Genomic DNA, 14,309 nt, shown 5'->3' with positions numbered 1-14,309 from the left:
CGACGTTATCGCACATCTTTTGTAGCGTCGCCTTGCCTGATCACACCATGGCCGATGTTTTGTAGCGATGCGTTATTCTTTATACTAGTCTTATCATCCACCGCTCACGGCCGGCTGATCCCGTTGATAACGTCTACGTCTACAGCCACATAGACAAGTAGACGTATAGTGCACTATAGAAAAGTTACTGCAATAGATAAGTAGTACGCGCGTTCCCTTGGAGACAGTAGGACGTTCTGGCGGGCTACCATAGAGAAAGAAATTCAACAAGAGGGGACACTCGGCAAAAACTGGCAACAGGAAACACGTCACCATACGTCACGCTATACTTTTGACACCGAACGTTAGCTGCCGTGAGCATCGAAAAAAAAAAAGAAAGTGAACTTAAGTTAAAAGGCATTGGTTTATTTTTTAAATTCTTTGCTGCGAAAACTAAAACGTTTTGCGTATAAATGAACTTAAGCTTTGCGACTTATTTTCCTTGCCTTACCTAGTCACAGCTCATGACGCGCCAGATACATGCGTCATCCGCCAGACACTCCCCCGAAGTCAGCGAGTGCGGCCGCGCGCGCGCTTGAGCGCTCGCCTGCGGCGACCCGTCAGTCCCCCCTTTTTTTTAATGTAGCCTGGTTTCGTGGGCTCCCGGCGTATTCTTGCGTTCCTTCTGCACTGGGACAAGACACCACTGCACTATTGGACTACGGCAAGGTGAGAAATCTTGTTTCACAGTCTACGACGCAATTAGGCTTACGGCACGGGACCGAGACTTAAGACGCAGTTAGCGAAAAACTTCTCGGCCGTCCTGGCGCAGTTAATTTGAGTAAATGAAACGTGCTGAGACATGTTTCCGATGCTTCCTAGGGGATTATGGTAACTTATTTCGGTTTTTGAGCCACACAGGGCGCAGTTAGCAAGAACTAACTCGACCGTGGTGCGTAGTCTAGTGCATCTTGCTAGGAGAAGTTTGTGTAGCTTTCTCTGACGCCAGACATTACTGAAAAGTAATTTCGTTACTTTCTGGGGTACTTTTGAGGCACGCTGGCCGCACAGCGCGCTGTGACGAGTTAGCTATAAGCAGCTCGGCCGTGGTGATAAAGTTAGTTTGGCGTGTAATGAATCTATAGAGGGACAAGTGTGTGACGTTTTTTGTGGCTCCGCAACAATATATACCTTCTTTCGGTACTCACGCCTGTTGAAAACGCGATGGGCGACTGCCAAGAGTGATAACATGGGGTGTGCTGCTGGCGCCGGCAGAACGCGCGAAACATAACGCCGACGAACATATCAGAAACTTCTCATTCGAAAATTCAGTCTTCTAAAGGACTGAAAAAAAGGCATTGCACCCACGCATTTGTCTTGAGTGCCTGTTGCGTCCGTCTCTATGTATGTAGCGTACCTGTCGCGTCGCCCGAGGCCAAGTTTTGGAAACGCGAAGTCGCCCGTGTATTTGTGCTGCCAAAATGCAGGAAATGCCCGGAGATGGGGGAACGCTTGGAAATCAGATGTTTTCATATTTTATGGTATTGTTTGGGATGAGTCGGGTATTTTCTACGCCATGTATGTAAAAGCGAATTTCTTTTGTTTTTAATGCCGCCCATTCCCCGCTTTCGCACGTTTCGCCTCTACACGCAGTATTGCTATGTCTAGATACCAAAATGACACATGCTTGTAACATGCTGTTACGTACTTGTAAATGTAACATGCTTGTAATTTTCTTTTTTTCAGCTGGTGCCGTCCGGTGGAGCTTCATACAGAAACTACGGCCTTACCTTCTGGGGTCACAACGTTGGATGAACGCACAAAAAGCGCGGAGCGAGCTTTTATATAGACAAAAATAAATATTTCCTCATTGCACAAAAGGTCTTGCGTCTACTTTGTGAAATTGCACGTGGCACAGATTCGATGGGACTTTACGAGATCGTTCGCAAACATTTTTACTAAATAATAAACCGATTCTGCACGAAGAGCAAAAAAAAAAACAGGAAAAAGGGGGGGGGGGGCGCAGCCGGCGTGCTAGCTTCCGTTCAAAATACGCGCGCCCAAAAACGAAACCGGAAGTGATTGACGCCGACCTCTTGGCACGCTGCAGTCAATTCGGCCGCTGGGCCCTAAGGGAGTGTCCCCTCTTGTTGAATTCCTTTCTCTATGGGGCTAGTTGGTTCATGCCGTGCTTGCTGCGTCAACACGTGCTCACGGTTTTCTCTCCCTCATTTGATGACGCAGCAAGAACGGCTCTTGGTTAGTTTGGTGATCGCCTGTCGCAATCCTGTTTACAAGGTTATACAGCAGATATATTCTTTTTTGTTTTTTTTGTGTTTATCGGCACATGTGTCAATGGCAATGGGGGCACGTGTTCAGGATCATGAGTGATATATATGCTGCTTGCTATCCCAGAAATAAACAGTTGGCAGTCTGCGCTCGTGGTGTCGTGTGCGTTCTCTTTCTTGTGTCTTCGTTTTCTTGCGCAGTTTATAAACGTCTAAAAACCTTGGAGACAGGGAGTGTTGTATTGCCCTCTAGCGGGCGGCATGAAGCTGCGTAGCTCGGCCGCTTTTAGGGATTACAAGAGTGGCCACTCGAGCCTATGTTACTCTATGACCTATGTGGATCGACCTTGCAAGCGCTTCAACGCGCCGCATGCGACACGAAATGAAGGGGGCGGTAGCGGCCGCGCGCTTCGCTCACTAATGGCGGCCGAGCGGGAGGGGTGAGGAGGAAACGGCGCGGAGAGGAGGAGTTTGCGCTACCTTTGAAAAATACAGGGACCTTACGTCTTTTAAAGGCCCTATAGATAAAAAGTAGCGCCATTCTTAGATCTTGCCGCCACCGCGCTCACCCCGGCGTTTCCTCCTCGCCGCCTCCTGTCGCCCCAGCCTCCTCCGCTCCTCCATTGGCCAATCCGTGTCACGTGGAAGCACGCGTTGCGCTTTTGTATTGACCCATTTCGCGGCGCTCCCGTGGGCGCTGCCATGTTTGATCACGTGGTGACGCGTCCATTGCTTGCCTCAGCCGCCTCCGTTGCCTCCGCGTTTACGATGCAAGCGCGTGACGCCGGTGCGGCGCAGGAAACCTCCGTTTCGACGCATATCGTAGACGGTGACTGTGTAGACGACACGAAGCATTGGTCACAGCTTTAGAGGACATGTAAGTGCTTTTAGAGCCCATTACGCCTTGTCCAAACGGCGCGAGCAGTGTATACGGTGCTTGTACTAAAAACGAGGCTAGAAATGTATTCCAAGCTGTCCAAACTTTCCGCTTATGAATTAAATCAGGATCAGTGTGCTCTGCGTTCTTTATTTGACAAACATTTTGAACCAGCGGCTTGTCATATTTCTGACTCAGTAAAGTTCCTCGATGGGTGCGGCCACTATCTGATTGTTTATTTTCAGCGTAATCACTCACGGGTGTGCTCTGCTGCGATAAATTTGTTCTTGCTGCGCACAAAGGCTTGGAATGTAAATGTTCTGTACTTTGCGGTAGCTCGTAGCAAAGACGTATTATCGCTAGTCCCTCGCGTACTCTGTGGACCATCACGAAACATTCAGCTTCCAACCTTCGTGTTTTGTCGGTGTAGTCACCGTCACTCATTCTTCGGCACATTGATTCAAGTGTGCGCCTATTCACTCACACGTTGGCGATAGGGTGGGCGTAAGTTTTCGTGAGAGTAAGGCTACGTTCACACTTGGGAAGCGGCAAGCGGGCGGAAAGGCCAAAGCGGCCGGAAAATCTTTTCCGCGCATGTCCAAGTTCACATTTGTTTTGCTACCACCGCTGCCGCTTTCGTCCACATCCATCTAGTCTGCGTACGTTTATCGGCGTGGTGGCGCTCATTATCGCATTATTTCGAGCGGTATGTTCATTCATTGACCCACCCGTCATCAAAAGTTATCATTTTGCGCAACTTCGCGTGTCATCTGCGACTTTCGGTAAATTCCTCGTTGGCGTTCCGTGTTTCTCCTCACACGGGCGCGGTAGCGCTGAGTCACAGGTTTGTGCCTAGGCGTCATTATATTTCTTTAATAGCTTTTATTTAGAAGTAATAACATTTCATCATTTCGTATTATTGTCGGCGCCTCTAGGACACCAAAGCTAAAACCCGGGCTGGCCCTTGTGTTGGGGCTGGCCAAAGCCTGCGCGTCCTACGTGAGACCTACGCTCCCAATCTATCGTCGCGACGAGAAAAACACCCGGCGACTTCTGCAACATACCGTGCACGTGCGAGGAGAATTATAGAGCGCCAACCAGGAATCTGCCTAACTATTGTCTGCCATGGAAGTGGAAGAATAAATGGCTTTTATACTTCTACCTACTTGTTTTATTGAAATGGACAATGAATAAACGGAAGACGCGGGCACCTCGGAAACGGTGGTGGTGGGTTCGCCTGGCTTTGCAAAAGCGCGAGAAGTTGGGTCACGCCAAAGCTTCGTTGCCGCACCTCCGGTCGCGCGACATTGAATACTATCGCGAGTATTGCTGACAGTACGTTTTAGTACAACTCTTGTCGTAGAGCAAGGGGTGGTTCTTGATCGCGTCGATCAGCATTGCAGCCTGCACTTTTGGTGCCATGTTCAATTTTACGACCGGTTGTTTACATGCTAGTGTAGCTTCCGGTCGAGCAGAACGACTTTCAGCCGCGTTTCCGCTTCGCCATAGCGAAAAAATAGGTCCGAGACCGATTTGGCTCGCCGCTTGTTTTTCTGCCTGTTTTGCCGCCTAGGCAGGTGGATTTTTGCAAGATTTTGCCTCTTCCGACAGCTCCTAGACAAAGTGTGAACGTAGCCTAAGGGTGTGTAGATAACGTGCGGGAAACTTACTATTCCAGTAAGTGGAACTACTTCATTTTGTAACGAGCGGTACTCAATCCCAAGTGCCGACGTTCCAGAGTTGAAGTCCTTTCTTTGGAGGTTCGCTATACAGCGCAGGCGGATGAAATATTTTTTTTTATCCTTGAGGAAAGCCGTGCATCGCGAAGGGCGGCAACACAGGCAGTCCTTATGTAGCAGTGGTGACACAGGTTGATTCCATTCATTAATATGTGAATCACTATTTTTGCAGCGAACTACAGCCCACGTCTTCCCTTTATCGTTACACATTTTGCAGTATGAATTGGGCACAGTGCATTAGCGCACACCCAGTTGCATTTTCGACAAATGATCGCAGGGTAGCAGGGCAGAAGCAGTAATGGTTACGTGTTCGTGCGCATTCGCTGAGGCAACGTATGGCACGCGGCCGAAAGTGCCATCTCGTTCCTCTAGAGCAAACTGCTCCGCGAAAAAGGTCAATATTATTTTCTCTCCAGCGCGCTCCGACTGCCATTCTCGACCCTGTGCGACGAAAGTGCTCTACGCACAAACGGATCAAACGTGTTAGGGACAAGAACTTCGTTGTGATGGCATGCTGCTGCCCCTTAAGTTGCCGCAACCTACAAGGCGAGGGCAAAAGGCTTTTTTTTTTGTTTACCATACGGCGTGCGCAAACGCTTGCTGCACACTTGATATTTGCGCTGTCTCGCATTGTCGCGTTGCTCCTTCCAAAACGGCATTATTAAGACCAGTTACTGACTGACGAAGCAAAATCGCTCCTCAAAAACTCCGCAGGGCGCGATCGAAGTTTTCCTCGGATTTCCTCTGGTAGCGCGTTAGCTGTCGTCTGCCACGGCAGGCCCGACGCAGGCGGCGTCACTGTAGATATGGCGCCTGGATCGCGCTGGTGGCGCCGAGCGCGATAGTGGAACGGAGGAGGAGGGAAGTGGATGGCGCTACTTTTTATATATAGGGGCTTTAACGTCTTTGGTCTGCGGGCGACACCTCGCGGCGGTTGATGGGTCCGAGCTAGCGTGCCCAGGATCATGAGCGGCCTTATAAACATGCCAACTTGTGTCTGCTGCATTTAACCAGAGGTGATGTTCGTGAGCGCCTTTGTTATCCCGAACAGTCGATAATCGCACTTCATTTGTTCCGAAAGGCCGGCGCTTGTTATCAGCCCATACGTTTCCTTCTATGGCAATTGCGGTGTCGCAATGCCCTCAGGCCGAGTTCAGATTTGGGAAAACAAAGGCGCTTTTCAACGTCGCCACTCGCTGAAAGCAGTTGCACATGTCTATTTCTATAAAAGAAATGCAGAGTTGTTAGCAATTTTTCGTGCAAAGTAAGAGCGGTGTTTGTCATGGCAAAATTATGACAGCAGGACAACATGCAAATTTGTTGGTTACAAAAAGCTATTATAGTGTGCTGTGCTTTTGCTGCAAAAATGAGCTTGCCGCGTAAAACAATTGACTGACTGCGAAAGTACTGATCGGTTTCGTTCTGTAGTGAAGAGAAGCAGGTGCATTTTCTATTTTATTATATCAAATGCAGATGGTTAAGACTAAGTCGATTATTAAGTGGTTCTTCATTAGTTCATTCGGCTTTCAATTCGGCTTTAGAAGTGCAATTACCAAGAACACACACCTGTAAAAGACGCAAAATGACAATATATATGAGTTTGAATGAAGATACCTAATATTATAAAGAAGCATGTATACTACAAACATTGATAAACGTTGTATTTGAGAGGACACAGAACACGAAAAACAATGCATACGTTGCCTAGTACTTTAGAAATAAAAGGCATGGGTTCTTTGTATTTTGTAGTATAGGACAGATGTCTTCAGGCAACTCATTATCCTTCAAGCTAGCAATTGCGCTAAAATAAACTAGAATAATAGGTGGGCAGAACATACACACTGTCTCTCCTGGGGATTATCTGTAGCCTCATGGCAAGATCAGTTTCTGCGTATGAAGTATATTAAGCGTCAGAATGACAGTGGGGAGCCGCATGTCATTTTGAATTTGTTTCACTTTGTTAATAGTGTTTTAAGATTCCAGTTTCTACGTTTCACGGCACTGTAAATTGGTTAGTCACAAAGGGAATAGTCTGGAAAGTAAAATACAATAGCTGTTTGATGGAAGTCTGTAAAACATGCAAGTGATAATACATTACCAAATTTATTGGCAGATTACACAATAAGTTACATGCACAACACCTATTCAGCATCTATTTTACTTCTCCAAGAACAATTCATCAATGGAGCAGAGTCTCATTCCATGTTGGCGTTATGTCGAAAATGCGTTTTTTTATATCATATGCATGGGTGCTCGTGTGCGATTCCGTATGACATTCCAATATATTATAGTCACTTGGTATCCTTACACTGTCCGTACAACCATGATTGCCGATTGTTAATTTAAGTTACATATTATTTTACATATATTTGCTTCGTTCTTGACAAGTATATGTTCGTTTGAATATGGTGCATTGGTCCCGCTGGTCGTTTAGTACTGTATTTATTTACTATACTGTTTATGCAACGACGTTGGGAAGTTTCAAAAAAAAGAAATTGGGGAGTTAAGTCACTGCGCTCCAAACCCCAAAGTCAGGCACTCGAGTTTGCTCTGATTAAAATTAAATTATAGGGCTTTACGTGCCAAAACCACGATCTGATTATGAGGCACTCCGTAGTGGGGGACTCAGAAAATTTGGACCACCTGGGGTTCTTTAACGGGCACCTAAATCTGAGTACACAGGTGTTTTCGCATTTCGCCCCCATCGAAATGCGGCCGCCGTGGCCGCGATTCGATCCCGCGACCTCGTGCTCAGCATCCCAACACCATAGTCACTGAGCAACCACGGCGGGTGTTGCTCTGGTGCGAAGACTTCGGAGTGTATCTTCACGGCGATTTTCGTCGACTGCTCTCGGCAACACCAACGCGTCACTTGAAGACTGTTATAGTAATTCCGCACCACCTATTGCATTTCTTGTGCTTTGCGAAGATTAGCACCGCTAGGCTGTTGCAGTTCTGGATCAACGACGAACTCTAGGAATCTTACGTGGGAAGAAGACCGCCGCAATGGTTTACTTTTATGAAGCAAGCTGTTCGCACTGCTATCGGAGGCACTGCACCACACGAATGGTTTCCGCTACGAAATATGCCGATTGTAGTAATTGCAGATCGCCGGAGGACGGATAGCTTTTTGATTGGTGATATACAGAATCATGTGGTCAATCAAACAGTCGCCGGACAACGACAATTTGGTTACGTGGAAGTGCGTCTGACAGGAGATCGGATAGCCATTTCTCCAGTTTTTGTGAAACTAAAACGCGAACGTTAAACCAAACCACGCGCAGCGCAACAACTGCGCCTTGAAAGAGTGAAAGTGCGAGGAGGACGGAAAAACGTCAGCTTGCTGGAAGCCCCCGCAGGCACGAACTTCCGTGGCCCATCCCTTAGGGTCGAGCGCGCAACCTCGTTGTGGCCACAGGAAGTCGATTTCGCCTGTTAAGTTCATTTAGAGCGCGCTATACCGACTAGCTATAGTCTAGGGGACTCGGGCAATCTATTTCAGAGATATGCGCATTGGGGCAATGAGAACGAAAACACAAGAGTGCTATTCGAGAATGACATTTCGATAGCTAATTAGGATGAAACTGCATCTACATGACACATTTATTGATCATTTGAAAGAAACTAAGCGAGAATTTATTAATCCGACGAGAGAGGATGATTTCACGACGGCTGTTAAGTAATGAAGTGGACGAGCACCGTTAGGGAAAGTGTACTATCATGGGTTATGTGTAATATGTGTTTCCTATACAATCACATTCTCGAACAACAGGACTATAATTATAACTATTACTGTTGTAGCGGGTGACAGAGTGACGAAGACGGCCCAAGTGCAAACGCACGACTGCCTTTATTTCAGAGAACGAAATATATATATATATATATATATATATATATATATATATATATATATATATATATATATATGCTACTTGCCTATGACGTAACATAAAAGAACCAATCATGTTTGACACGTGTTAGCCGAGCACTTCATATCACTTCTCCCTCTCTTAAAACTGCAGCCTTTGCACGGGTCTTCGTTGTCGATTAGACCTCCGTAAGACCGGTGGACTTGGGGAACAGGGAGCCTGCTGGGCTGGGAGGGATGTTGGAGGTGTTGTCGAAGGAACAGGCACGGCGCCAGTTGGTTCTGGAGTAGCCGGACTGGACCGGCCTTCTCGCGTTGACGTCGGCCGATTCTTGTTGTCCGGGCTGGGTTGAAGTGTGTCGGGAGCCTCCGCTTTTGGGGCCACGGGCGACACAGGCGCCCGACGGAAAATTTGGTCCAAATGACGCCTGGCTAGACCATCTGGAGTGTCGACCGTTACCAGCCGTGAACCCTCAGTGCTTTTGACGATGCCTGGCCGCCAACGCCTCCCTTGGCCAAAGTTGCGCACCCAGACCTGGTCCCCGGGCTCGAATCTGGGAGGCTGCGAGTAACTTGGAGGTAGAGAAGGGACACAAGCATCCAAGCGTGAACGAATTTGGTAGTTCAGTAGCATTTCTGATGGAGACTTGCCGCACGGTAGTGGGGTACGTCGATAGCCTAGCAGCACTCGTGCTAGTTTTGTTTCGAGATCGTTCACCATAGAGTGCTTGAGAAGGCCATCCTTTATTGTGCGGACCGCGCGCTCTGAGAGACTATTAGATTGTGGGTGGTACGGCGCACTGTGTAGATGAGTTATGTTGTTGGCAGTCATGAACTGGGAAAACTGCTGGCTTGCAAACTGAGGCCCGTTATCTGATACAACTGTTTGCGGCAAGCCAAAACGAGCGAACAATTCGCGAAGCCGCGCGATTGTGACTTCTGTGGTCGCCGACCTGACGGGAAGTGCCTCGATCCACTTGGTATGGGAGTCGACGACTATCAACAGCATGCGCCCCTCTATTGGTCCGGCATAGTCAATGTGAAGCCGTGCCCACTTGGTCCCCGTTTCTGGCCAACAGATAGGAGCCTGGCGATGAGGCATTGGCTGCGCTTGTACACAAGAGATGCACGAACGTGCAAGGCTTTCAATCTCACCATCCAACCCAGGCCACCAGAATAGCGTACGAGCCAGTCTTTTCATCGCACATGCACCCTGGTGGGACCGATGTAGCTCAGCGAGCATGGAGACTCGAGCTTTGCGGGGTACGACGATGCGATGACCCCAGTAGAGCAGGCCTTCTGCGCTTGACAGCTCCAGTCTTCTGCAAAAATAAGGTTGAAGGTGATTGTGACACGGTGACATGCGTTTAGGCCATCCATTAAGTGCAAAGTGCTGCACAACACTGAGGTCTTCATCTGCGTTCGTCAGCGCCCGTATGGCACCCGCTGGCACGCACGAGCTGTCAAGGTTCTCTGAAGACAGCACATATTCTGGTAAGGTGCCCGATTTGCAAGCATCTGGTATCGGCACAGGCAAACGGCTGAGTGCGTCCGCGTTGACATTTTCCTTGCCGGCCCTGTACTCGATGCGGTACTGATATTGGCTTAGAAACAGAGCCCATCTCTGAATACGTGCCGACGCCATTGGGGGAACAGGTCGATCTTCTCGTAGAAGTTCCACTAGTGGTTGGTGGTCCGTGACCAATACAAATTCGCGGCCCAACAGGTAGCCTCGAAACTTTGTTACTCCGAACACCAGTGCGAGAGCTTCCTTCTCGAGCTGAGAATAATTCTTTTCGGCGTGTGTTAGCGTGCGTGAACGGAAGGCAATGGGCTTATCCAGTTTACCAATTCGGTGCGAAATTACGGCACCTAGACCCGAAGATGACGCATCACATTCCAAGCGCACAGGTTGGCTGGGATCGAAATACGTCAGAACTGGCGAACTCAGGAGTGTTTGTTTAGCCTTGAGATATGAATTTTCCTGGGACGTTCCCCACTGCCATTTATGCTCTTTTTCAAGCAGAAGATACAGCGGGGCCAACATCGTTGACATCTGTGGCAAGAACCGATGATAATAAGTCAACAGACCCAAAAACGAGCGCAGTTCGCTCACATTCGTAGGCCGTGGTGAGTCGCGTATTGCTGCTAGGTTCTTCTCAAGCGGATGCAAGCCGTCTTTGTCGATGCGATGGCCCAGGTAGACGATGGAGTCTTTGCAAAAATGGCATTTTTCGTTTTTCAGCTTGATACCATTCTCTTGAAGCCTGCGCAAAACGTCCTGGAGCACTGAGCCATTACCATCTTCACGTTCCGCTATCAAGACATCGTCCAAATACACTTGCACGGCTGGAAGGCCGGCCAGAACCGTTTCCATGCGCCGCTGAAAAATCGCCGGAGCCGAAGCAACTCCAAACGGAAGACGGTTATAACAGAACAAACCCTTGTGAGTGTTTATCACGGCCAACTTTCTCGCCTCCTCCTCCAAAGGAAGTTGGTTATATGCATCCTTAAGGTCCAGTGTTGTGAAAGACGATCCCCCACGTAGTGACGCAAAAATGTCTTCAATGTTCGGTAAAGGGTACTGCTCAGTTATGCAGGCAGCATTGATTGTGGTTTTGAAATCGCCGCAGATGCGAAGGGACCCGTCTTTCTTCAGAACTGGTACGATTGGTGCCGCCCACTCAGAATGTGCTATGGGCGATAATATGTCTTGTTCCACTAAACGGTCCAGCTCCGTTTCCACTTTTTCACGAAGAGCATAAGGGATTGACCGCGCCTTATGGAACTTCGGTTGGGGGTCTTCTCTAATGTGGAATTTCACAGGTGGTCCCTGAATGTTTCCAAGCCCTGGCTCAAAAAGGGCAGAAAACTCGGTCCTGAGGCTGTCGGGATCTGCTGACGTCGACTGAACCGTACCGAGAAAACCGGACGGCAGAAGCGAAAACGCTTGAATTAAGTCCCTTCCGCAAAGGCTGGGGCCCGAACAACCTACAACAATCAATGTGCCAGGTACTTACAGCCTTCCCCGCAAAATGGGCTTGAAGGTGCAGTTCACCGACAATGGGTAGCTTGCCCAAGTAACAGCTGAGCGTGTGTTTGCATTTCGATAAGCGTGGCCAACTCAGACGGTGCTTTAGATACAGCTCCTGCGGAATGATAGAAAACGGTGATCCCGTGTCAATAATCATGTTCAAGGGCACTCCACCCCAGCGGATAACTCTGCGGAACGCCTGGAGCGAACATTTCTTTTCTCGTGATTGCTGCAATGTGAAGACTGTTGAAATATCGCTTTCCTCAGTTTCGGATACCGCGCTCTCATAATGAACTGCGGCGTTAGCGCTGCCATCGCGCCTACGACCAGCCCGGAGCCCCGATTGGGAGCGGCATTTCCTTGCGAAAGACCAGTTTTCCGACAGCGAAAACACTGCTCTCTTTTAAGCAGACAGTCGCTTGCTTCGTGATCGTAGTTTCCGCAGCGTGCGCAATCAGTATGGATTTGTTTATCTTTGGTGAAAGATTGATATCGGCGTGATTTTCTCGCTACACTGCACACCGCTGCCTCATTATCAGGTCTGGTCATGGCGCTTACTTCGAGTGCGGCTGTCTCTGCCACTGTGGCAATCATTTCGGCTTGGGCAAGTGTGAGCACAGTTCTTTCAAGCAGCGTCTGTTGCACCGCACGATTTCTGATGCCACAAACAATGCGGTCCCGTAACATGCGGTCAAGGCTGGTGCCGAAGTTACACTTATCTGCAAGCTTGCGTAGCTCAACAACATAGTCCCGGACAGATTCGTTTGCGGCCTGGTCTCTTGCAAAGAACTTGTAACTTGTGGCAACCTCATTACACTTCGGCGCATAATGGTCATTTAGGAAGGTAAGTGCTTCCTTGTAACTCAGGTCATTTACTTTCCGGGGGGCGCTGTGTCCAGCCAGAATGCCTACAGTCTTCGTTGACAGTGTCGAAACCAAGTGCGCCCTTTTCTTATCATCTGTCTTAATATCATTCGCTTCAAAGAATGCTTCCAATCGAGTCAAGTAAATATCCCACTTATCTTGATTTTCGTCGAAAGTTGGGTTACCGAGGTTCGTAGCCAGGGCCATGACCGCCGACGCTCTGTAGACTCGATTACTTCAAGTAACCAGCAGGACTCCCAGCGCTTCCGAGACGCCTCTGTTGGTGGCGGGGGCTCCGCGGGGAGGTCACCCTCGTCGCCACTGTTGTAGCGGGTGACAGAGTGACGGAGACGGCCCAAGTGCAAACGCACGACTGCCTTTATTTCAGAGAACGAAATATATATATATATATATATATATATATATATATATATATATATATATGATACTTGCCTATGACGTAACATAAAAGAACCAATCATGTTTGACACGTGTTAGCCGAGCACTTCATATCAATTACAAAAACTAGTTTTTGTAATTATGTATATGAATCTTACTCGGCTAGAACATTTTATCGGCAGTCCCGTGCCTCGATGGCAGCTTGCTCTGTGCTCTGGCAATAAACATGAAATTGGATACTAAAATAAATTTAATAGCTTGTACTAGTGACGCAAGGCTAGAGACACAGCGGAGCTGATCTGTTCCTAGCTGGTCGTGGCTGTGCCAAGTGATGCTAAGTTATACGAAGTAATGCCAAGTGATGCTAAGTTATACGAAGTGCATAATCATTTCCTCGTGGTCCGTGGCAGAGGGGAACGGCTCGTGAAACTTTTGCAATCCGAGCACACGTAGGGGAATTGGGCTGAAAGCTGCGCACAGGGCACGGGTGGCGCGCAGCAGGGATGACGACATGCCGGGATGACGTCACGGCGCATGCGCTGTAGAGCACAGCTGGCGGGAGCTAGGCCGAGTAAAGCCCCTCAATAAAAAAAAGTAGCGACATCTTTTGAAGATTGCCGCTTTCCTCCTCTCCTGCCCGTTCTCTCGGCGCTCGGCCCTCCGATTGGCCGAATGCTGTCACGTACTCTCGCGCGCTTTTTTTTCTTGCTTGTTTTTTTCTCCCGCCGCCATCGCGGTGTCAGACCATTGCGAGCCGTGTATGGAGGCACCACGCATGGCGTCTCCTTTACGCTTTTAACGCGTAGTGTTCGCGATGCCGTGTTGCTCGGCATTCGGGTGCAGAACACGCGAAACAGACGCCAAGCGACTCTTCCGGATTGCATCAGCGAAGCGAGACGCGGCGCAGAGGAAGGTCTGGCTTCAAAGAATCAGCCGCGCTGATTTCAACCCAACACAATGGTCCCGGCTTTGTGAGGTAAGCGAGCGATTCTTCAATGATCCGTAATCTCACATGCTGCCACTTGCTGTGTGAGGCTTAGTTAGTTTTTCTCCCTCCTAAGTGCCGCACTGTTCCCGCTGCATGTTCGCGCTGCATTTGCAACTTTCGTGGCCGGATTTCATCTTGTCCTCAAACGCACGTGGTTTTTATTGACTCGGTTATACAATGCATGGCGTTGTGTTTGTGTGGCCTGAATGTATGCGAACGGCACGTTTTGAGTGTATCGCAGTTACGAAGCGGTGACGGTACGTAGGGAAAAAT

The 14,309-nt window shown here is 48.7% G+C and overlaps 1 protein-coding gene and 1 long non-coding RNA gene across 2 annotated transcripts; one reads left to right on the top strand and one right to left on the bottom strand.

Annotated features, from left to right (window-relative positions):
- Nucleotides 1–558: 558 nt before the first annotated feature.
- LOC125944870 (uncharacterized) lies at nt 559–1,859 on the top strand. Its single transcript, XR_007466570.1, has 2 exons — nt 559–708; nt 1,726–1,859. It is a non-coding gene; the product is annotated as an uncharacterized LOC125944870 (long non-coding RNA).
- Nucleotides 1,860–8,893: 7,034 nt separating this feature from the next.
- On the bottom strand, nt 8,894–10,396 carry LOC125945083 (uncharacterized protein K02A2.6-like). Its single transcript, XM_049666653.1, has one exon. It carries the CDS (start codon nt 10,394–10,396, stop codon nt 8,894–8,896), a length of 1,503 nt encoding a protein of 500 aa, XP_049522610.1.
- Between the last annotated feature and the right edge of the window lie 3,913 nt (nt 10,397–14,309).

The sequence above is a fragment of the Dermacentor silvarum genome, chromosome 4, assembly GCF_013339745.2.
Source record: "Dermacentor silvarum isolate Dsil-2018 chromosome 4, BIME_Dsil_1.4, whole genome shotgun sequence".
NCBI classification, from domain to species: Eukaryota; Metazoa; Arthropoda; class Arachnida; order Ixodida; family Ixodidae; genus Dermacentor; species Dermacentor silvarum.
Note: the sequence above shows the minus strand (reverse complement) of the source record. Positions and strands in the feature narration are given on the sequence as shown.

What these genes read in the sequence shown, in the direction of transcription:
- LOC125945083 (XM_049666653.1), bottom strand. Translation starts at nt 10,396, where the DNA reads ATGGCGTCGGCACGTATTCAGAGATGGGCTCTGTTTCTAAGCCAATAT.